At 42.8% G+C, this 24,248-nt stretch overlaps 1 protein-coding gene across 3 annotated transcripts in view; it reads left to right on the top strand.

Annotated features, from left to right (window-relative positions):
- The window catches only part of FAM114A1 (family with sequence similarity 114 member A1), a 131,355-nt gene that overhangs the window by 18,977 nt on the left and 88,130 nt on the right, over positions 1–24,248 (top strand). For all 3 annotated transcript variants that reach the window (XM_033947434.1, XM_033947444.1, XM_033947455.1), the window contains exons 4-5: positions 9,386–9,493; positions 19,159–19,265. In XM_033947434.1, coding sequence (XP_033803325.1) covers positions 9,386–9,493; positions 19,159–19,265 — 215 coding nt within the window. The remainder of the gene's footprint in view (positions 1–9,385; positions 9,494–19,158; positions 19,266–24,248) is intronic.

Here is a 24,248-nt window from a genome sequence, read left to right as displayed (position 1 = left end):
CAGGAAGCGCGAGAGTGGGGGGTAGAAAGTGGCCAGAGTGAGAAGGTATCAGGCGCCGTGGGGTTGTTGGGGGTATATATGGGGTTTTTATTATTTATAACCATCTGAATTTCAAAATAAACGTGTACAGAATTTGCTTTTTCTTCATTGTCATTTTCAGAGCCCCCTACTCCCTTTTTCCTGCTCCTCCTTTTCACAGCTGGGCCTTCCTCCCACAAAAGGACAAACGGTGAGTGAGAGAAGTGTCACCACCACATTGTCCTATCCAGAAGGCTGAGCCAATCTTCCATGTCTGCTTTCAAAGGCTGTTCAGAAAAATCTAAAGTTGGAAAAACTGAATTGAAGTTTTCCCCCTGAATTTGATTGTACTTGATCAGAAAATAATTTTTTTTTAAATTTGAAAGCCCTTCCTGAGGTCCCTCAAAGTCACTGATTACAAAGCTCCATTTTTCTTAAAATTTGCTATTATTTTTGATTAATGAAGCAATTTTCTTGGTATTATAGTTATAACTGTTTAGATTGCTGCGGCTGCCAATGCTGCTGGAGGGAGGTTTGTCAGTCATCTCACGGTGGGGTTTGCATGCAAGGGAGAGATAGGAGGGTCAGCGGGGTGGGGGGAGAAGTGCGCTGCTCTGTTTGCTCCAAGGCCTAGCGTCATTAACTTCTTTGGGCAGTGTTTACAATTCGCTGCTGTTGCCAGCTTCAGGCCTTCCTCTCTGCCAAGTCCTGCCTAATTCCTGTTTCCATGAAGGTAGAATCCAACAGAGAAGGCCCGAAGCTGGCAACAGCAGCAAATTGTGAATGCTGCTGCTGTTGTCCGAAGAAGTTCATGACCGGGGATGGGGTGACAGAAGGAGGAAAGGGAGCAGAGGGTGGAGAGAATTGCTGCACGCAACTGGAGGTAGAAAGAAAGGGAGAAGGAAGATGAGGGAGGGTGGGAAAGGAAGGAATGAAAGGAGATGCCAGGGCATGGAGGGGGAGGGATAGATGGAAGAAAAGGAGAGAGATGCCAGGGAATCAGGGAAGGGAAGGAGACAGAGATGCCAGCCCGTGGGGTGGGAAGGAAAGAAAGGAGAAGAGAGAGATGCCAGAGGAGGTGGTGACAGAGAGAGAAAAATGGAGAGGTGGTAGAGCTGAAATCAATCATGTACAAAGGAGAGACGGGGCACAGGGTAGACAGTTTATGGAAGGAGCATAGAAAGAGGGAAGATGCCATATGGAACAGGGAGAGGGCAGACAGTGGATGGAAAGGGCTGATGCTGCATGGAAGACAGAGAGAGGACAGATGCTGGCTAGAAAGAAGAGAAAGAAGACAAGATGATTAAAGCAGAAACGATAGAAAACGATAAAAAAATTTTTTTGTTGCTTTAGAATAAAATAGTATTGTAGTTGTATTGATAAAACTTTTAGAAACAGAAAATAAGGTAATCTTTTTATTGGACTTATTTTAATACATTTTTTACTAACTTTTAGAGACCACAACCCCCTTTCTCAGGTCAGGACAGTATAATGTAACAGCAGTATACTATATTGACCTGAAGAAGGAGGCTATGGCCTCTGAAAGTTAATTGAAAAATTGATTAGCCCAATAAAATGGTATATTCTTATCTTCAATTTATGTTTTATTTTTATTTGTTAATTTGTAAAGTGGTGATTGTTATGTATCAGTTTTTTCAAATTTACATTTACTGTCTTTATATTTTGCACAGTATTAGGGGACAAGTGTCACTGTTTCTGTGGTGTTGCATTGTATGCAGAGACTGGTTTCTTGGTGGTTCAATTTAACTTTTGTCTACATATTTTTATTTTGTGATTATTCCATATTGGGCGAGGGTGTATCTGTGTTCTGTGTGTATGAAAAGGACATGGTTTTCTGTTAGCATCGACTGTACAGGATCAATTGATTGTGCAGGATCTGGTTTGTTTAGTTTTAGAGTGCGTGTGTTGGTGTTCTAGTGCTCACTGCAGTGTTTAAGATGCTGCCTTGTCCTAGGTGTACCCTTGTTGTGTGACTCATGGATTATTACTAAAAATAACTTTTTTATATTGAGGAAAGGGTTGTTAAAAATGATTAGCACTGGCTGTCATATATACTAGGTACGCCACTGGATTTAGTGACCCTATTCTAACCACCAAATTTCCCCATCCCGCCTCACCCGGCTACTTTTTCATGCCACCCGGCTGAAAAAAATTTCTGGGGAGAACACTGGAGGGGGAATAAAAAATTAAAGGCAATTGTGAAATTACATGATAACCGGAACAGAGCTAGTGAAATGCAACATATGTACTTGTACACTGTCTGTTGGACAATTCATCCATGCACAGTACAGCACTTGGCTTTTAGTCATGTGGCAGCCATGAGATCAGAAATATAGGCACACCATTGCAAAATTACACTATCGAAGAACAACATGCAGTAGTGCACTTTCTTTGGGCAGAGGGAGTGAAACATGTGGAAATTCACCATCGGATATTGGCTCAGTGTGGACATAGCACCATGAATCAACGAAAGGTTTATAAGTGGGGGGGGGGGGAAAGGTCAAAAGTAACCAATGAAGAATATTTTAGTCGCTCATCAACATTGCCCATACAAGAGCACATTGACAGGTTGGATACTTTGATTAGAAAAAACCCACAGATAACGATGTCTGGGTTGCAAATTTGGATATCTACTATGCATTTGCATTTGCCATAATGCATGATGACTTGGGATACAGGAAAGTCTACGCACATTGGGTTGCCAAACAACTTACTGATCTGCAATAGTGTGTGGAGGTTGCAACCCAATTCCTGACACAGTATGAAGAAGATCCAAGTATTCTGGAGAGAATAGTTACCGACGACAAGACATGGGTGCATCACTGTGACCTGGAGAGCAAAAAACAAAAGCATGATGAAGTAAAGGAAGTGGTGTTCACCTGGCTTTGGGAGCAACCAAAAAACTTCACTGCAAGAATGCAGAAGCTATTTGAACGATACAACAAAATGTGTTGTCTTGCATGGGGATCTATGTGGAAAAGTGATATGTTCACGTGCTCAGAGTTACATCTGTTAAAGCTGTTAAATGTATTTTGCCTTTACTTTTTGGTTTACCCTCTTATATCCATGGATAGAAGAGTAGCCTAATGGTTATAGCAGCAGGCTGGGAACCAGAGGATCCAGGTTCAGATCCTAAAAGCATGTCTTATGTGGTCTTGGGCAAGCCACTTAACCCTCCATTTGGGATAGGCAGGGATGTATGTATTATTGTAAACAGCTTAAAAGCAAAGCAATAGATTATAAGGCTTATTGAAAGAAAAATGAAATGAAATTTATTAAACTTGATCTAAAACCTCCTCCGGAAATTGATTCCATAACTTGGGAACGGAGCTGTAAGTCTCTCTTGGCTTATCAAATTTCCCCCTAAAGTGGTTAAAAGGATAAATTAATTAAAATACATGATAGTGCCAATAACATTAATTCAAATTATACTCTGCAGAATGGTTAGTACTACAGACAGTTGCCAGATTCTGGGGCTGTTCTATATTGTCTTTGGTCACAGCATACAGAGCTGGTGCTCCAGTTCTGTTAACCAGTGCCAAGTGGTGAACAATTCTCTGCTTCCTGTTTTGTCTAGGTCCTACTTAGAGAATGACACAGGGCCAAGAACCCATGGTTAACTATGGGATGGAGACAGAACCTATGGGGACAGGAACAATTTTGTCCCTGTGTCATTCCCTAAAAACTTGAGTAGTATCAATGTGTAAAAACTTAACACATTTTAAACAATTGGCAACTGAATTCAATGATTTAAAAAAAAAAAAAAACTGCAGAAGCTGCTTTTAAATGTAAATGATCTGCTGTTAAATGATATCTTTTGTGTCTTGTTTGTTTTTGATGCAGCAATAAGAGTATTGTCTGCTGGTCAGACTCCTTCCATCTGTAACGTCTTTCCATCATGTGCCCAGCTGCTTAAGCATCTTACTATTACTACAACAGATTCATCCATCATTGCTGGCATCAAGGAACATTTTCAATATTTAATAGACACTAATTTTCCTATTCATCCTCTACACAGTTTAGGTTCTCTTCTATACCCATGTCTAAAAGACAATCCAATTACCTTCCAGAAGATGTAAAAACATAGGAAACCAAGTCTTTGGGAATTTATACTAAAACCAGATTGAAAATGGCAGGATCTACAGGTTTTTTTTGCTCCATTAGACGCACCTGACCATAAGACGCACCCTAGATTTAGAGGAGGAAAACAAGAAAAAAACATTCTGAACCAAATTCTCCCTGCCAGGCTCTGTACCCAACCCCTCACTCCTTGCCAAGCTCTGCACCCTATCCCCCCTCCCTGCCAGGCTCTGTACCCTATCCCCTCTCTGGTGGTCTAGTGGTAGGGCAGGCAGGGACAGGGCAGGCAGGCCTAGTGGTTGGCGGACACGTAGGTAGGGATGGGGCAGGTAGGTAGATAGGCAGGCAGGCAGGCCGGCCTCTCCTCCCCCCTCGCCCCCCACCCCGGCAGCCACAGCCTCTCCCTTCTCCCTCCTTACCCCCTAGGCAGGCCCCAGCCTCTCCCTCCTCACCCCCCAGGCAAGCGGCAGGCAAGCCCTGGCCCTCTTCCTCCTCCCTGCTGCCCCCTATGTGTACCTTTTTTTAACTTCTGGATGGTGCGCCTTGCTGAGAGCGGCGCAAAAGGCTGGCTGGCTGCCTGGTTCCCGCTTCTTCCTCTGAGAACTGCCAGCTGACACCTCTTCTGTTCCCTCGTGGAATTGCGACATACCAGGTTGCCTGCCTGGTCCCACACCGCTTCCTGCGAGAACTTTTTTTGGGGGGGAAAGAGTGTGTATAATGGAGCGAAAAATACAGTATTTGTGATTTATAAACAGTTGTACAGAATATTGTCCCTTTTTATACTTTAATAAAAAGATTTAAATTCAAAATCTTTTTTTTTTTTTAATTTATTTATTCAATTTTCAAAATTACAATTCAAGATTACACTTGTACAGAAAGCTTTAAGTCAGGAAAAAAATATCACAGCAATATTATAAATTCAAGATATCAATTAACTTAAATCAGCTCAAGTCCACAAAAGATCCAAAATGTAATTATAAACGGAAAAAACAAAGAAATATTATTAAGGAAAATAATGCAAGACAGCTGATAAGGACATCTTAATTATTCTATACTCCTCCATTCTTTTCCTTCTCAAGCCGAGAAAGAGATAGGAAAGTTGTCAGCTGGTAAGGCTCAAAGAAAACATATTTTTGGGAATTATATTGTATAACACATTTACAAGGATAACACAGGAAAAAAGTTGCTCCAAGAGCTATTATTCCTGGTTTTAACATAAGAAACTCTTTTCTTCGCCTTTGTGTGTCCCTAGCTAAATCTGGGAACATTTGTATTTTGAGTCCCATAAATTCTTTTGCTCTATTTTTAAAGAAAAGTCTCAAAATCCAATTCTTGTCCATTGTTAGAGCTAAAGTTGCCACTAGTGTTGCAGGAGTAGCCATTTCTTTATCTGATAATTCCAATAATGCCGATACATCTATTGGTCCTTGGCTATTTTCCTGTTGCTGAATTTGATTTTTCTTAGGGAGATAGTACACCTGTGTAAATGGAGGTAATTAACCCTCAGGAACTTCTAATATTTCCGTCAGGTATCGTTTTAACATCTCTCGCGGAGTAATTGTTGTAATTCGTGGAAAATTAATCAATCTGATATTGTTGCCTCTTGAAAAATTTTCAAATGTTTCAATCTTCCTTCTTAAATTTACATTGTCCTTAATTAAAGTCTCTTGAAGCTGTTTGGAAGATTTTAATTCATTTTTGATAGTGTCTAAAGATATATTGGAGTCAGCAATATCTTGCTTTATTAAGGTAATTTCTTTTTCTTGGTCTTTCATTTTCCCCTCCACTTGCACTTGTTGGACATTAATTATTTTCGCCATATTTGCCACCAGGTCCCACAGGGCATCTAAAGTAACTTCTTGGGGCTTAACTATGTTAGGAATTTGTAAATGTGTAGTCAATAGTTTATGCTCACCATTCGACCGCTCTCCTCCACTTCCCCCCGCCTGAGTGGGTCCAGTTTCAGTTGTTACAGCAACCCCGTCCATATTCAGGCTCTCCTGCGAAGCCTGTGAGCCTGAATCGGCTTCCTCAACATAGCTCCGCGCAGCCTCTAGGGGAGAGCTCATCCCGACTTCCGGTAGGCTCTCGACTCCTGGGGAGCTGGTTGCACGGGGGTGCAAAAGAGGAGGTCTTACGTCGGGGCTCAGAGTGGTCTCAATACTTCGGTGAGACACCTCCGTTCCATTCCCACGGGGTGTCTCTAACTGCAATCCCGACGTCATCATGGTGCCCTGGAATCGCCGAAACAGCGCTTCTTTTTTTTTTTTTTTTTTTTTTTTATTATTTATTTATAATTTTATACATTATTCCCAAGCATAAACATCTTGTACAGTAAGATTGTTTTAAATACACATAAAGAAAAAGAAAACAAATTACAATACGATATAGAAGATATTAAATATCATAACATCTTCTCCTTATAAAGACAATCTCTAGTCCACAATAATTGGATCCTAGACTTCAATAGGGTGGATTAAAACAAAAAGATCATAAGATTAATCTTATACTTAAGAAAATCTAAATGGATGAAATCGCGGGGAGCTAATCATGTATTTCTGTTGTTACTTCTATTTTTTCACCTTTCTCAAGACGTTTCAATGCCACAAATTTGGTTAGGTGTGTCGGATCAAAGAAAACATATTTATCAGAACCATAATGAACAATACATTTGCAAGGAAATCTAAGGAAAAATTTCCCTCCCACTGAAATTACACCAGATTTTAATAACAAAAACTGCTTTCTTCGTTTTTGAGTCTCTTTGGTAACATCAGAAAAAATTTGTACTTTCTGACCCAGGAACTCTTTAGTTCTATTTTTAAAGAACATTTTCATAATCCAGTTCTTGTCTGGCATCAATACAACTGTTACCAGTAATGTCGCAGGTTTAACTAATTCTTTCATTGAACTTTCCAATAATGTAGTAATGTCCAATTTTGATTCCTGTTGTTCCTCGTTGATCAATTGCTGATCCAATTTTCTATCAGGCAGGTAAAATACTTGTGTAAATGGTGGAATTAATTCTTCTGAAACTGAGAAAATCTCCAAGAAGTATTTTTTTAACATTTCCCTAGGAGACATAGAAGATATCCTGGGAAAGTTTAGGAACCGCAAATTATTGGCTCGTTGGCCATTTTCAATCATTTCCAGTTTCATCCTGATATTTGTACTATCTCTAATCATAGTTTCTTGTACTTGTTTGACCCCTACTATCTCATTTTTATTTTTATCTGAGGTAGCTTTGACTATAGTCAATTCTGATTGCATTTGAGTCAATTCTTGTTCCTGCTTATCAACTTTCATTTCTAGTGCTTTAAGTTGTGGAGTCAGTGAATTTCCCAGTTTGACTACTAAGTCCCAGAGAGACTCCATTGTAATTTCAGTGGGTTTTTCAACCAAAAAGAAGGAAGTCTCACCTGCCATACTTGTAGTAATCGAGTCTTGTTGTGTCTCCCTTTCCTTTGATGTTCCAGCCGCAGTATCTCTCTCCAGACTTAAAAAGTCTTTTGATAGTTCTAATACATCGCTCGAAGGTGAACCAGCCTCCTGGGCTACCGGCACTGCCTCTATGGACGTGCCTTGTGCCTGCGGTGAGCTAGTATGCTGCGGTTGGGGGGGAGTATCTCTTTCTTCCGGGCTCAGCGTGACCTCTAGCCCCTGGATTCTGGCGGCGTCACCCCGTACCGCCAAGTCCTGTGGGCGATTCCCCGAAGTTGCAGGCTCCCTCTGAAGCCGCGTCAATAGGCGCTCAATAGTGAGAGGAGGAGGAATTACAGAACGCCGCGAGGCTCCGGCGGCACTTCTCCCTCTCCTCTTAGGCATGAGGAAATCTTCAGAGCAAGCTGAATATCCAGACAAGGTAAATTATAATATCTACCGAACGCTCAGGAGACGCTCCGAAATTCAACCACTCGCGGCCATCTTGGCCATACCAGTTCCGAAACAGCGCTTCTATATTGCTGGAGGTAGGTGTTCCGGAGCGCAGGGAGGCCCGACCGGTGCTCTTTCCCCTTCTTTTCGGCATGTTGAAGGCAAAAAATACCGCTCTGAAAAACTCAGGAGTTTAAACTTTAGCATCTGTTCGGCGACCTGCTTCAGCGGTTTGCATCCGCGGCCATCTTGGATCGGTCCAGCTCAAAATCTTAAGTGTTCGAGTCTTCTGCAAATGAAGACAGAGTCCTTGGGGATGGGATGGGGATAGAGCTCGTGGGGACAGGGTGAGAACAGAGACGGAACCTGTGGGGATGGGGATGGGGACAGGGACAAGGACAACTTTGTCTCTGTGTCATTCTCTAGTCCTACTCCTAAGCAACAGCTTATAGAGAACAGGGGATAAAAGGTTGAAGGGCATGACTGGAGCAGATAGACCATACCAAGGAAGAATTACTCTACTCAACCAATCCCTTTTGTCATTTCCTAGAGTGCCCTTAGCATCCTCAAGTAAAAACACAAAAAAAGGCCCTGAAATTTTATGATTTTGGAAAAGTATATTTTTCTGTTAATTACACCATTCCATACAGTATAGAATGATAACACATAAAATACACTCCTTCGAAGACAACTGTGAGCTGTTATGTACTAACCATCATGTGCATTGATTCACTCCATAATTTGCATCCCTCTTAAAAATGAGGTTTTTGTTTAGATGTAGTTATTAAGCTTGTCTTGTGATAAGTCCATTCTCCTTTCATTTTCCCACTAGTGAAGCAGTTTTAACATCTTTTTAAAGTAGATATTCAATGCAATAGAAAAAAAAACTATTTCAGTCCATTTCTTCATTTCACTGCTAAGCTACCATATCCTTTCTGTCACTAAGGAGTAGTATGTGATTAGTTTCCTGTACAAAACCAAACTGTACACAGAGGAGGATAGCAAGCAATTTGGAAATCCCTAAATGCACTCCCCTGTATGCTTATAATAGAACATTCTGTGATACAGTAGATGACCAATTAGAGCAGTGGCTCCCAACCCTGTCATGGAGGACCATCAGGCCACCGGGTTTTCAGACTAGCCCTAATGAATATGCATGAGAGAAATTTGCATATAATGAAGTGACAGGCATGCAAATCTACTCCATGCAAATTCATTAGAGCAATCCTGAAAACCTGAGTGGCCTGGTGGTCCTCCAGGACAGGGTTGGGAACCACTGAATTAGAGCACAGTCACTTGTAACTATCTTTTAATAGATACCAGCTATGACTACTTGATTGACCACCGGAGCATAACACACCGAAATGGTAAAAAACATTTTTTTCTCACGTGATAGGTCATGGGTTAACAGCTGTAAAAGAAAAAGCAGAAGCTACACTCGGAATGCATAATTCAACATCTCCTGAAGCAGCTCATCTTGACATGCCAGAAGCATACGAGCAAGGTCAGTGTTCCTCTTTAGTAATGGTGAACAACTTCTCTGAATTCTTCACTAAAAGAAAATCTAAAAGAAACACTTTTTTTCAAGTACATTAGAAGCAGAAAGCTGTGAGGGAGTGGGACCGTTAGATCATCAAGGGGCAAAGGGGGCATTCAGAGAAGACCAGGCTTAGAGGACAGACTAAATGAGGGAAATCTTGCCTCAACTAGTTTTTTGAAAGTGTGAATAAACCTGGTTAAAGGAGAGCTAGTTAATGTGGAGGGCCATTTTCAATATGACGTGCAAATCCAAGTTTGGCCATTTTGCGAAAGACAGAAAAAACCAGTAGCTAACATGTCCATTTTCAAAACTGCAAAACATCTATCTTTTTTTTTTTAAATTGGCCATTTTTTTTTCAGATATGCAGCTATCTTTTTGAACCATCCCCCCCCACCCACACACACACACATCCAAAAGAAAAATGTGCAAAACAAGCCATTGGGATGTAGAAATGGCAGCAGAGGAGGATCCTCCAGAGCATATACTAAAAGTATGATGGGACATATAGGAAGAAAACTGAGGTAATGGGCAGTTTCTGCAGCTGCTACAACTTAAAACACTGTCCAAACCACCTTAGAGAATTGATTCTCAGGTGTGAACTGTAAGTTTATCAACATTCCCAAACTATCTTTTTTTTTCTCTTTTTTACTATATCTTAATCATATAGGGACCTATGACTATCGCAGGTTGACAGTCTAGAAGGGTTTTTCGCTATTAGAAACATAGAAACATGATGGCAGAAAAAGGCCAAATTGCCCATCTAGTCTGTCCATCCGCAGTGACCATTATCTCTCTCTATCTCTGAGAGATCCCACGTACCTATCCCAGGCCCTTTTGAATTCAGACACAGTCTCTGTCTCCACCACCTCTTTTGGGAGACAGTTCCATGCATCTACCACCCTTTCTGTAAAAAGGTATTTCCTTAGATTACTCCGAAGCCTATCATCTCTTAACTTCATCCTGTGCCCTCTCATTGCAGAGTTTCCTTTCAAATGAAAGAGACTCGACTCGTGTGCATTTACATTACGTAGGTATTTAAATGTCTCTATCATATCTCCCCTCTCCCGCCTTTCCTCTTAAGTATACAGATTGAGATCTTTAAGTCTGTCCCCATAAGCCTTATGATGAAGACCACATACCATTTTAGTAGCCTTCCTCTGGACTTACTCCACCCTTTTTATATCTTTTTGAAGGTGCGGCCTCCAGAATTGTACACAATATTCTAAATGAGGTCTCATCAAAGTTTTATACAGGGGCATCCATGCCTCCTTTTTCCTACTGGCCATATCTCTCCCTATGCAACCTAGCATCCTTATAGCTTTCGCGGTCACCTTTTCAACCTGTTTGGCCACCTTAAGATCAGAACAGTGTCTAAAACTGAAGTCAGCTCAACAAACTGCAAAAAGTCTCCAGGCTTAAGAAGAACTATTAATTCGATATCACCTGCATAAGCTCAGCAACTGAGAGAAGAGATGGCAAGACTGAGAAGCATCCGTGAGATTGAGAAGTACATCGATGAAATGGTTCATGAGATGTCAAAGATTTCTAGCAGTAGGAAAGAAGAGGCTGTGCTGAGGGAAAGCAGCTGGATTCAGATTACGGAACACTGCAAGATTGGTACTGTGACTCCCCCCGCCCTTGAACTGAAGAATTGGTATGTTGTAAGAGGTAGGTAATAGGGATAGGATTAGAGAATTAGAGGTAGTTACAAAATTAGTCAGGGACACTGTTCAGGCAATTAGACCTGATGGGCCGCCGCGAGAGCGGACCGTTGGGCAGGATGGACCTCTGGTCTGACTCAGCGGAGGCAACTTCTTATGTTCTTATGTCCTGGAAATGGAGGAGATGAGAGCATCCAAAAGAGAGAAAGGACCAGTGCTTGAAATCCCAAAAATTACTGGATTCGTGATCACTAGGAGGTGTAAGGTAGTGGTGGTTGGCGATTTCCTTCTGAGGGGTACAGTAGCATCAATCTGCAGACCAGACATAATGTCACGGGAGGTATGCTGTCTGACTGGTGCCAAAATCCAAGATGTTACGGAGAGTTTGCCTGCGAACGTATCGAAAGCAACTCTGTGGCTCTGAGAGAGAAGGTGAAGTAGTCAGGTGCACAGGTAGTATTCTCATCCATCCTCCTTATTGAGGGTAAAGGCCAAGGCAGAGAGCCTCGCATCCTGGAGATGAATGCATGGCTACATAGATGGTGTTGAGAGCATTTTGGCCACCTGGACCATGAGATGATTTTCTAAGGGCTGCTGAGCAGGGATGGTGTGCATCTATCAAAGAAGGAAAGATGTGTCTTCGGCAGCAGGCTGGCTAATCTATTGAAGAGGACTTTAAACTAGAAGTGATGGAGCAGGGTGATCAAAGCCCCCGGGTAAGTAAATCACTGAATACCTCTACACCAGTGGTCTCAAACTCGTGGCCCAGGGGCCACATGCGGCCCGCCAGGTACTATTTTGAGGCCCTCGGTATGTTTATCATAATCCCAAAAGTAAAATAAAACAGTTTCTTAATCATATGTCTCTTTAGCTATAAATTACAAAATTATTATTAAGACTTAGCCAAAAGGAAAGATTTATAAACTATAAAGAGTTTTACCTCATGCAAAATAGTCATTTCTTTAATAAGACATTAACTATTTTTTCTGCGGCCCTCCAAGTACCTACAAATCCAAAATGTGGCCTTCAAAGGCTTTGAGTTTGATACCACTGCTCTACACAGATGGGAAAAGTGGGCAATGTCTGGAAAGCAGTACCGTATTTTCACGCATATAACGCGCGCGTTATACGCGTTTTTACCTACCGCGCATACCCCTCGCGCGTTATATGCGTGAGCGCGGTATACAAAAGTTTTAAAACATAGTTCCCACCCCGCCCGACGCCCGATTCACCCCCCCCAGCAGGACCGCTCGCACCCCCACCCCGAACGACCGCTCGCACGCGCTCGCACCCGCATCCACGATCGGAGCAAGAGGGAGCCCAAGCCCTCTTGCCCGGCCGACTCCCCGACGTCCGATACATCCCCCCCCCCCCGGCAGGACCACTCGCACCCCCACCCCGAACGACCGCTCGCACGCGCTCCCACCCGCACCCGCATCCACGATCGGAGCAAGAGGGAGCCCAAGCCCTCTTGCCCGGCCGACTCCCCGACGTCCGATACATCCCCCCCCCCCCGGCAGGACCACTCGCACCCCCACCCCGAAGGACCGCCGACTTCCCGACAATATCGGGCCAGAAGGGAGCCCAAACCCTCCTGGCCACGGCGACCCCCTAACCCCACCCCGCACTACATTACGGGCAGGAGGGATCCCAGGCCCTCCTGCCCTCGACGCAAACCCCCCTCCCCCCCAACGACCGCCCCCCCCCAAGAACCTCCGACCGCCCCCCAGCCGACCCGCGATCCCCCTGGCGACCCCCACGACCCCCCCACCCCCCTTCCCCGTACCTTTGGTAGTTGGCCGGACAGACGGGAGCCAAACCCGCCTGTCCGGCAGGCAGCCAACGAAGGAATGAGGCCGGATTGGCCCATCCATCCTAAAGCTCCGCCTACTGGTGGGGCCTAAGGCGCGTGGGCCAATCAGAATAGGCCCTGGAGCCTTAGGTCCCACCTGGGGGCGCGGCCTGAGGCACATGGGCCCAACCCGACCATGTGCCTCAGGCCGCGCCCCCAGGTGGGACCTAAGGCTCCAGGGCCTATTCTGATTGGCCCACGCGCCTTAGGCCCCACCAGTAGGCGGAGCTTTAGGATGGATGGGCCAATCCGGCCTCATTCCTTCGTTGGCTGCCTGCCGGACAGGCGGGTTTGGCTCCCGTCTGTCCGGCCAACTACCAAAGGTACGGGGAAGGGGGGTGGGGGGGTCGTGGGGGTCGCCAGGGGGGGCGCGGGTCGGCTGGGGGAGCGGTCGGGGGTTCTTGGGGGGGGCGGTCGTTGGGGGGGAGGGGGGTTTGCGTCGAGGGCAGGAGGGCCTGGGATCCCTCCTGCCCGTAATGTAGTGCGGGGTGGGGTTAGGGGGTCGCCGTGGCCAGGAGGGTTTGGGCTCCCTTCTGGCCCAACTACTAAAGGTACGGGGAAGGGGGGTGGGGGGGTCGTGGGGGTCGCCAGGGGGGGTCGCGGGTCGGCTGGGGGAGCGGTCGGAGGTTCTTGGGGGGGGCGGTCGTTGGGGGGGAGGGGGGTTTGCGTCGAGGGCAGGAGGGCCTGGGATCCCTCCTGCCCGTAATGTAGTGCGGGGTGGGGTTAGGGGGTCGCCGTGGCCAGGAGGATTTGGGCTCCCTCCTGGCCCGATATTGTTGGGGAGTCGGCGGTCCTTCGGGGGGAGGGATGTATCGGACGTCGGGGGGGGGGCATCAGGCTTTCAGGATGGGGACAGACCTTCAAGGGGGGACAGTGCACGGAAGTCAGGGGGGGTGAACGGAGAGTCGGAAAGTCAGGGCGGGCGAAAGGAGCGTCGGGCAGCATGCGCGGTATACCCGTGAGCGCGGTATACCAAAGTTTTTGTACATATCGTGATTTCTGCGCGCTATACCCGTGTGCGCGTTTTATACGGGTGCGCGTTATTTGCGTGAAAATACGGTATATACTAATGCTCAAAGTATGGGAAACAAGATTCTGGATCTAGAAGCTATGATGGAAGAAGATGAGTTGGATATAGTGGCAATCATGGAGACGTGGTTCATGGAGAACCATGACTGGGATGTACGTAGTTATACCAGGCTATAATCTAGTCAGGAAAGACAGGGTAGGAAGAAAAGGAGGGGAAGTAGCGTGATAAGTTAAAGATCACATTAAAGCCACACAATTGCAGGTTCTGTAGGGCAAGGAAGAGAAACTGTGGATCAATTTTGAAAGAGGGAATGGTGAATCCCTATTGTGGGGTCTTCTAGAAGTAGGGAGATTATGGATTCTCCACAAGGAGAACTGTTCTAGCAGTTGGTAATAGAACCCACGCGAAATGGGGTCATATTGGACTTTCACTAACAGAGAAAGTGTTTCTGATGTTACAGTGGGTGATCATCTAGCATCCAGTGATCACTGCATGGTATGGTTTAATATTAAGATGGGGGATTACGTCAAGGAAGGAGTGGAAATGCAGTGGGCAAAAATGAAAGGAGTAATTTGTAAGAGCGACAAACCTTTTTGTGAGGCAAGTAAGTAAAATTAAGAAGAAAAGAAGGCCGCTTTGGTTCTCAAAAGTAGTAGCTGAGAAGGTAAGCTTTCATAAACTACAAAAGATCACAGAAAGAGGAAGACAGACAAAAATATCTGGAAACGCTAAGAGGCTGGTCATGTAGTTAGGAAAGCAAATATGCAAATGGAAGAAAAAATAGCTGACAGTAAAACAGTGAGACAAGACATTTTTTATATATATATTACTGATGGGAAAAATGCAAAAGTGGCTTTGTAAAACTCAAAGGTGACGGGGAGAAATATGTAGAGCTGATAAAGAAAAGGCTAAATTGCTTAAATACTATTTCTGTTTTGTGTTCACAGCTGAAGCACCAGGTCAGACCAGTGGTCCATTGTGCCAGCAGTCCGCTCATGCAGCGGCCCCCAAGTCAAAAACCAGTGTTCTAAATAACTCCAGGCTCACCTTGTCAAACTTTATCTTGAATCTCTAGAGGGTGTTTTTCCCTATAACAGACTTCGGAAGAGCGTTCCAGTTTTCTACCACTCTGGGTGAAGAAGAACTTCCTTACATTTGTACGGAATCTATCCCCTTTCAACTTTAGAGAGTGCCCTCTCGTTCTCCCTACCTTGGAGTGGATGAACAATCTGTCTTTATCTGCTAAGTCTATTCCCTTCAGTATTTTGAATGTTTCGATCATGTCCCCGCTCAGTCTCCTCTTTTCAAGGGAGAAGAGGCCCAGTTTCTCCAATCTCTCACTTCTCCAGCCCCTTAACCATTTTAGTCACTCTTCTCTGGACCCTTTCGAGTAGTACCGTGTCCTTCTTCATGTATGGCGACCAGTGCTGGACGCAATACTCCAGGTGAGGGTGCACCATGGCCCGGTACAGCGGCATGATAACCTTCTCCGATCTGTTTGTGACCCCCTTCTTTATCATTCCTAGCATTCTGTAAGCCCTTTTTCACTGCCGCCGCATATTGCGCGGACAGCTTCATCGACTTGTCGATCAGAACTCCAAAGTCTCTTTCCTGGGAGGTCTCTTCAAGTACCGCCCCGGACATCCTGTATTCGTGCATGAGATTTTTGTTCCCGACATGCATCATTTTACACTTATCCACACTGAACCTCATTTGCCATGTCGATGCCCATTTCTCGAGCTTGATTATGTCACGTTATAGATCTTCGCAATCCCCCTGCAAATTTAATCACCTCACTTGTCATATCAATGTCCAGATTGTTTATAAAGATGTTGAAGAGCATGGGTCCAAGCATGAGCCCTGCGGTACCCCACTGGTGACGCTCTTCTAGTCCGAGTATTGTCCATTTACCCCCCCCACTCTGTTTCCTATGCTCCAGCCAGTTTTTAATCCACGTGAGTATTTCACCCTCGATTCCAGGGCTCGCAATTTTCCAAAGTAGTTCATGTGGAACCTTGTCGAATGCCTTCTGAAAATCCAGATATACAATGTCGATCGGGTCGCCCTTATCTATTTGCCTGTTTTCTCCCTCGACGAAGTGCAGCAAGTTCATCAGACAAGATTTGCCTTTGCTGAAACCGTGCTGGCTGGTCCTCATCAGACCATGTCCATCAAGGTGATCAATGATGCGGTCCTTTATCAGCGCCTCTACCATCTTTCCCGGTACCGAGGTCAGACTCACCAGTCTGTAGTTTCCTGGATCTCCCCTCAAACCTTATTTGAAGATCGGCATAACATTCGCCACCTTCCAGTCTTCCGGAATCTTTCCCGATTTGATTGACAGATTGGCTATTAGTTGAAGAGTGGAACTTGAGGTGTGAATGTATGTGATGAACTTAAGGTGATAGGTGACGGTGAAAACTAGAAGGATGCTAGGGTGAATAGGGACAGGTATGGCCAGTAGGAAAAAGGAGGTATTGATGCCCCTGTATAAGACTTTGGTGAGACCTCATTTATAATATTGTATACAATTCTGGAGGCCGCACCTTCAAAAAGATATAAAAAGGATGGAGTCGGTCCAGAGGAAGGCTACTAAAATGGTGCATGGTCTCAATCTGTGTACTGTGGAGGAAAGGCGGGAGAAGGGAGATATGATGGAGATGTTTAAATACCTACATGATATAAATGCACAAGAGTCGAGTCTCTTTCATTTGAAAGGAAGCTCTGGAATGAGAGGGCATAGGATGAAGTTAAGAGGTGATAGGCTTCGGAATAATCTAAGGAAATACTTTTTTACTGAAAGGGTGGTAGATGCGTGGAATAGTCTCCCGTAAGAGGTGGTGGAGACAGAGACTGTGTCTGAATTCAAGAAAGCCTGGGTTAGGCACATGGGATCTTTCAGAGAAAGGAAGAGAGAATGGTTGCTGCGGATGGGCAGACTGGATGGGCCATTTGGTTTTTATCTGCCATCATGTTTCTATGTTAACTCTAGAACACATAATAGGCCACCCAATGGTTATGGGTAAATACATGCAGATTAAAATTCCTGCCACAAGCGCCCTTAGAACATGTACAGACATGTCCACATCAAAATCAAGAAGTAATTTGGTACCTTATGTTAACTCTAAGCCCTCCAGAAATAGGGAAATACCTAGAGTAGAGCAATTCACCTTGTGCTACTACTGAAAAAGTTGTGTGCTTGATCTAAAAATAAAATAAATACACCACAAAAAGCCCACAACAGCGAGCACATGTATTGTAAAAATAAATCAGCGTGTGGTAAAGCTTTAATTACATCTTGTGCTACTCCCCTCCAACTAAATTTTAATAAAGCTGCAACCTATCTTGCTCATTTATCCTCATGTCAGTGTAATAATGACTGACCTAGAAGAGCAGATCTAAATGTATGTACAGAGTATTTTTTTAGTTTAAGAATTTATTTCCCGCCTAAAACCTAGCTTGTTCGCTGCCACAAACCATATTTCAATGAAAGCAACACATCCAGAACTAAGTCCACCACCAAATCATGGATCAATGTGGACAACTTTGAACTTAGCAAGTATGTAAAAGCAATTATTGTAAAAAGCATTCTTTTAACTGTATTACAGAAAATTGAGTGATCTATTCTGGGAATTTAATATAATTGATGATTTCGTAAGTGCAGCACCATAAAACTAGGATTCCTGCACCTCACCTTGCCAACTTATTGGAGAAGAATTGTTAACTCCGAAAGAACTAACAATAGAGGCCTGCCACAGGCCAACAAGATGCATTCACCCTGCATATGCTTGTGCTTTGTTAGGTTATAGTCAGCATCTTAACTTGTTCCGAAAGGCATGGTGATATGTAGTAGGCAAGCTTAAGATGTCATGAGACCCCAGGACACTTCTTACCCAGCAAAGGTCCACTCCCAGAGCAATCATGCTCATTGGGCAATAAGTAAGCCAGAATCTTAGAATGCAGACTTCCATATAAGGAGGAATCTATTGGGTGTATCTAAATGTTAAGTGTGCAAGTGCTTACTTGCACTATTCTGTAACAAAATCTGCGCACCCAGATGCTGTTATAGAATTTGCACTCAGTACACTAAATTTTGGTTTTGTTTCTAGAATTGCCCTCTAGTGCGGTGGTATTCAACCCAGTCCTCGGGGACCACCTGACCAGTCGGGTTTTCAAAGTCTCTGTCATCCATATTCATTGTGGATATCCTGAAAACCCAACTGGCCAAGTGGTCCCTGAGGACTGGGTTGAATACCACTGCTCAAGTGTGCACTCTTTTCCGACAGTGTGCACTATTATCATCGAATGATATTTTGTATCATATGACAGCCCATCCTCTACTTTTAACACAGGGTACTGCTTCCGTGAATTGTCACTGGTCTCATTATTTTCAACAAAGACCATTTGTTAAAAATCGCTCAGTAACATCTTAATAATAATATGGGTTACCGTGCTTTACTACAATTTAATTCCTGCTTGAGTTGGTATGCGTACTACATACCTTGCAGCATTGTTCTTCTTGCATGTTCTTTCTTTGGTGCAGAATTTGGGTGTGGATTGAATTAGGTGTCAGTAGGCACCTGTCTTAAGCACTTTCATTTAGGCCAAGAAAACCTTAGCCTAAATGGAGTGCACCTAAGGATTCTAATGCCTAGTGCCTAAGAACACTTAGTCACTGCTAGGAATGATTCTGTGTGGAGCAGAGAGTGCAGTTCGGGGAAAGTTGGAGACTCCCATGAATCAGCAAGAAGTGAAACCTGATTTAATATCAGGGAGTTGATGTCTCCCAAAGCATATGTTTTTAATTAATCTTTTCAAGCTAAGTGCTGTGATATGTATTTATTTTTCTACTATATTGAAATTGAATGAGAAATAAGTATAGTGTTGAGACTTAATGAAGAATGTGAAGCTGATCCAAGTAGGATCAGTTGCTAAGTTTCTATTGAAACTTCATCCTTCTGAAAGTTGCATAATTTAATTATTTTCATATATCGCGGGTATAATATATTTCATATACAGTTGTGTTTTTCAGTCTGAAATATCTGTTGACAATTTTATGATGCTTTGGGCATCTTTCTCAAAACAGAACATGCCTCTGAAACCGAAGGAGGCACAGTAGAGCCTCTCCCGTCTTCACCTGCAGCTGGATCTCGTGGAATGTTCTCATCCATCACCAATGCTGTACAGAGCACAGTGAGTAAAGTATATTAATTCTTTTGCTGTCACTTTGTAGGAAATAGCAATAATGTTTTATGTATAGCACAGGTTACAATTCCCATTCTCCTCTGAGTGGTTCAGCCACTTTTAACTGAGCTGTCAAAAAGGTGTCAGACATATCATTTGCGGTTTGAAACCACTTTCTTCATTTACCAGATGAGGGAAGATTGGTCCTGATCTGATATTGTTGTATCAGAACCATGTCACTATGATGTTTGTGACAAGATTTGCTTTAAAGCTATTGCTTTTGGTCCAATACCTGGTATTAGCCAATGATTTTCAAATCAAACAAAGTTGCTTAAAAAGAATACAAAAAGTAGACTTAAATATGACTATACTTAATTCCACATCAATAAAACAAAACACGATGCAGCTTAAAGTGGTTAGTATTCAAAAGCACTTATGTAGTTATGAAAAGTGCCTTTGCAAAAAATTCCTAGTGGTTGAACAGATAACTTTGGACATATAACTTTGAATAAGTCCAAAATTTGGGGTGTTTCAAAAGGAGTGCCACTAAGACATCTAACTTGTGTTGTCTAAGTGGTGATATTCAGTCACTTAACATATACTGGTAAGTGAGATGGCCAAGCAGACCTCTCAAACAGCAGATATAACTTGAAACGTCTACCTTAGATAGTTCAAGTTAGAACAGCATATTCAACAGCACCACCAAAATGAATAGGGCCATTGAGGCCCTGATTCATTAAAAGCCTAATTCTTTAAAAGCCTAGATTGGTTAGGTGCACCGATGTAGGTGCATAACTTAATTTTTTAAAATTGAAAGCACCATTTGAAATAATTAATTTTTTGGTAGGCACCTACCAGCACCTACACAGCAAGTAGGCATGGTTAGGAGTGGATTTGGGGCAGAGTTTTGGCATGGATTGAGTTAGGCGCCAGTAAGCGCTTGCCTTAGGCGCACTCATTTAGGTCAAGAAAACCCTGGCCTATATAGCATGCACCTAAGGATTTTAAAGCTTAGCAACACCTAAACATTTAAGCACCTGATTCTATAAATGGTGACAACTGGACTGAATGGTGTCTAGGAGTTAGATGCCATTTATAGAATCAGGGCCTGAATATATGTATGATTTATAACAAAGTAAAATATTTAAAATTATGCATTCTCTATGCAGCTGAATATCAACTTCAAAGTCTTTAAAAAGAATGTGTTCAAGATGCATGAATGAATGATAGGGTGGGAGGGAGAATCTTCACATTGGTGCTTTCAGGAACTGCAAAAACGAAGGAGAATGGCCATGTTCTACCCTAGTTTAGGTTCAGAAGAGCACAGCATTTTCAACCCAAACCCTCTAGGACACACTCCACAAAAATATTCCTTCTAATGAATAAGAAAACCTGTCTTTGTAAAATGAGATGTTCAGAGGAACAGCACTACTCATTGGTCTGGGCTTAGTTTACTTCAAGTTACCCTTGTTTAAGGAGGTGTTGGCTTTAATTAATTGAAATAAGCCAGGTATTTTGTAAGAAATTTTACCAAGGCCAACAGAAATGTTTGGTGCTATATAATAAACTTCTAATTAGTTTTATTTTTTATTTTTTAAATTATACAGGGGCACATCAAGCTTAGCCATTTACTGCTACTTGACTGGATATTTGGAATTAGGGAATCCGCTTTCTTATGGCATGTGTCAAACTGACATATACATTCTCATGTTTTTTTGCCAGGTGCTTTTAGAGCACAAAAGAAATGCCATACCTGGTCAAACCAATGGTCCATTGGACCCAGAGCCAGTGTTGGACATGCTGGAGCCTAAGGCAGAATTTGGGAGGGGGCTCCAGTGTCTGCCAGCAAGCTATGCCTCTTTCAGCTCTTGGTAGGTTTGGGCTTCTGTAGAATGGTGGGGTGGGGGAGGGGGGCATGGAAATTGGCCAGCTCTGATCAGGCCCAGTATCCTGTCTCCCACCGTAGCTAAACTAGTTTGTTTAGAAGACGCACTCACAGATCTAATGGGGAGATCCACTTCAAGAAATGGCGACCCAACATCTGTGTGGTTAACAATGGAACTGCCATCACTTTTTAAAATCTAGCTACTTTATAGTGCTAGTATTTCCCATATCTTCTAACAATAAATTAATTACACAGCATACTTTAAAATTTGTTTTAAATTGGCTACCAGTTAGCTTCAAGGCATGTACCCTGTTCATAGTACTTTTTGAAAGGGTATATAATTGTTCCCTATTAATTTACACCACCGTACTGATGATTTAATAAACCTCTTATAGAGTTTGTTTTATGTAAGGAGCTGAAGTCTTTCAAAAAAGAATTGAAAACTTATTAATTGTACAAGCATTTTTTTTAGAGTGAAATCGCGACCTTAGAATTACAGGGTTCTAAGTGACAATTTTCAATATTTTTAACTCCAATGACTTCCGGGTCATATCTGACATGTAGATGTTATAATACTCACGAGGATTTATTGCAACTTAACTGTTCCTTCATTTCATAAGAAATGGTTCTACGTACAGAAATTAATCTATGCATGGGATTTCAAGATTCTAACTGCGAGCCAACAGCAATGACTTTTGGTACAGTTAGAACCCATGTAATTCTAAGGTCGCGAAATGTCTTAAGAGACCTCTGTATTTAAATAACTGAAAGAGAGAGTGATGATGTGTGGTTATTTGATGTAGTTTTGTTTTTATTATGAAGATTATTATATTTTGTGTTTTATTGTAATTCGCCAAGCCCTTAAGCCGAATAGAAATTTAAAAAATAAATAAAGATATATGAGGGTCATTCTATACCCTTTATCTTTCTTTTTTATCTATCTTTATAAATCATTTTTTTAGATGAGTTGACCAAACCTGCAGACAGAGTATCAAGACATGGCCACACTGTAGTTTCTTATAGAATCATGATAATATTCTCTATTCCTTTCCAAAGCTTAATATTTTGCTTACTTTTTTCACTGCTGCTGCATACGGAGCTGAGGCTTTCCAAGGTCCTTTTGAAGTAGACTCCAATGTTATGTATGTATATTTTTTAAAAAAAAGTCCTGTGTGCATCTCTTCTTTAAGGGGTCATTTTATTAAGGTACACTAACTGATTTAGCGCAAGCTAAATGCTAAGATGCCCATGGGATATAACGGATGCCTTAATCTTTTGCGCGCAATAAATCGGTTAATGCACTATAATAAAAGGATCCCTAAGTGAAGAATGTATGGCCTGTAGCATGAGTAGTTTAATTATTTTATTTAATACAGTTTATTTTATTATGGTCTCAATTTTAATAGAGATATGTGGTTTTTGTGCTAGAATAATGGTCATTTTTATGTGCTGTTCTGTATTATGATTGTACTCTACTCTCTACTGTTTATGACTAAAAGAGTAGAATATAAATATTTACATTTAATTAAGCTAAAATGGTATTTATAATCTGCTTAATAGTATAAACAATATTGTCAGTCATAGCATGCACAATAAAATATAATTATAAGTATATAATATTAAACATTCGTTCCAGCAGAGGTTCCTGGAGAACTCCATTATTTGCCTTTTTTCTGGAAAACGGTTTAGTCCTACTCTGTTTTCTATCCTTTCAACTATTTATCAAGCCCTATAAGAATATTACTTCTTATCTCATGACTTTTTAAGTTTCTTTAGAAGTCTGTCATGACAGAATTCATCAAATGCTTTCTGAAGGTGCAGGTACAGTATGTTAAGCACTCACCTTTATTCCAAAATAGATTAGTGAAAACATGACTTCATTTTGCTAAATCCATTCTAGCTCTTTGCCAGTAAGCCATATTAAGAACATAAAGAATTCCTCTTGTATGAGGAAAGACTAAAAAGGTTAGGGCTCTTCAGCTTGGAACAGAGATGGCTGTGGGGAGATATGGTTGAAGTTTACAAAATCCTGAGTGGAGTAGAACGAGTACAAGTGGATCGATTTTTCACTCCGTCAAAAATTACAAAGTCTTGGGGACACTTGATGAAGTTACAGGGAAATATTTTTAAAACCAATAGGAGGAAAAAATTTTTCACTCAGAAAATAGTTAAGTGCCAGAGGTTATGGTAAAAGTGGATAGCATAGCTGGTTTTAAGAAAGGTTTGGACAATTTCCATAGTGTGTTATTGAGAAAGACATGGGGGAAGCCACTGCTTGCCCTGGATCGGTAGCATGGAATGTTGCTACTCTCTAGGTAAAGGACACAGCAGCTAAACAGATAACACAGCTAATAAAGGTAGATACACCACCAGATAGTACCATCAGATAGTAGAAGCAGGCCCAACAGACACACGGCCAAGAGTACCCAGCAGACACACAACTAGACAGACCCAATCGAGCACACAAACAAGCAGTCCCAGCAGACAACACAACAAACCAGATTAGCAGTTAACACAGTAGTAGTCACGTAACCATACAGACCCAGCAGACAACACAGCTAATCAACTTTGCAGTTAACACAGCTAAACAAGCAGTCACCACCAGGAAGACCAGCAGACACAAAACCGGACAGACCCAGCAGACAATAAAGCTAACTTGCTAACTAAGCGGGCACACACGGCTAACCGGCTAGCAGGCAAGTGATAAGCTCAAGAATGGCAGGGAAGACTAGAAGCACCAAGACTGCAATCAAATCCAGCGTTCCGATTGCCGAAGAGATTCAGAGGATGGCCACAGTCTCCACGCAGACTGAAGAGGACCCCCGACAGATGAAGGAGGTCTCTGTGCAGACCAAAGCTGTGCCCCAGCTGAAGACTTCGGTCTCTGTATAGACAGAAGGAGTTATCCAGCTGAAGACTTCGGTCTCTGTGCAGACAGAAGGAGTTATCCAGCAACAGCCTGACGGAGACATACTGCAAGAGCTGATGAGTCTGAAGGAAGAAGTGCTACGCCTGATAAGTATCCAGGAAGATGAGGCATTCATCGATGAAGTCCTCCAAGAATTGTCCCAAGAGCTGTCCCGAGAGTCCCAAGTCTCCGAGCAGGC

Source organism: Geotrypetes seraphini, chromosome 1 (genome assembly GCF_902459505.1).
Source record: "Geotrypetes seraphini chromosome 1, aGeoSer1.1, whole genome shotgun sequence".
NCBI lineage: Eukaryota > Metazoa > Chordata > Amphibia > Gymnophiona > Dermophiidae > Geotrypetes > Geotrypetes seraphini.
This window is presented reverse-complemented; position numbering and strand designations above follow the sequence as displayed.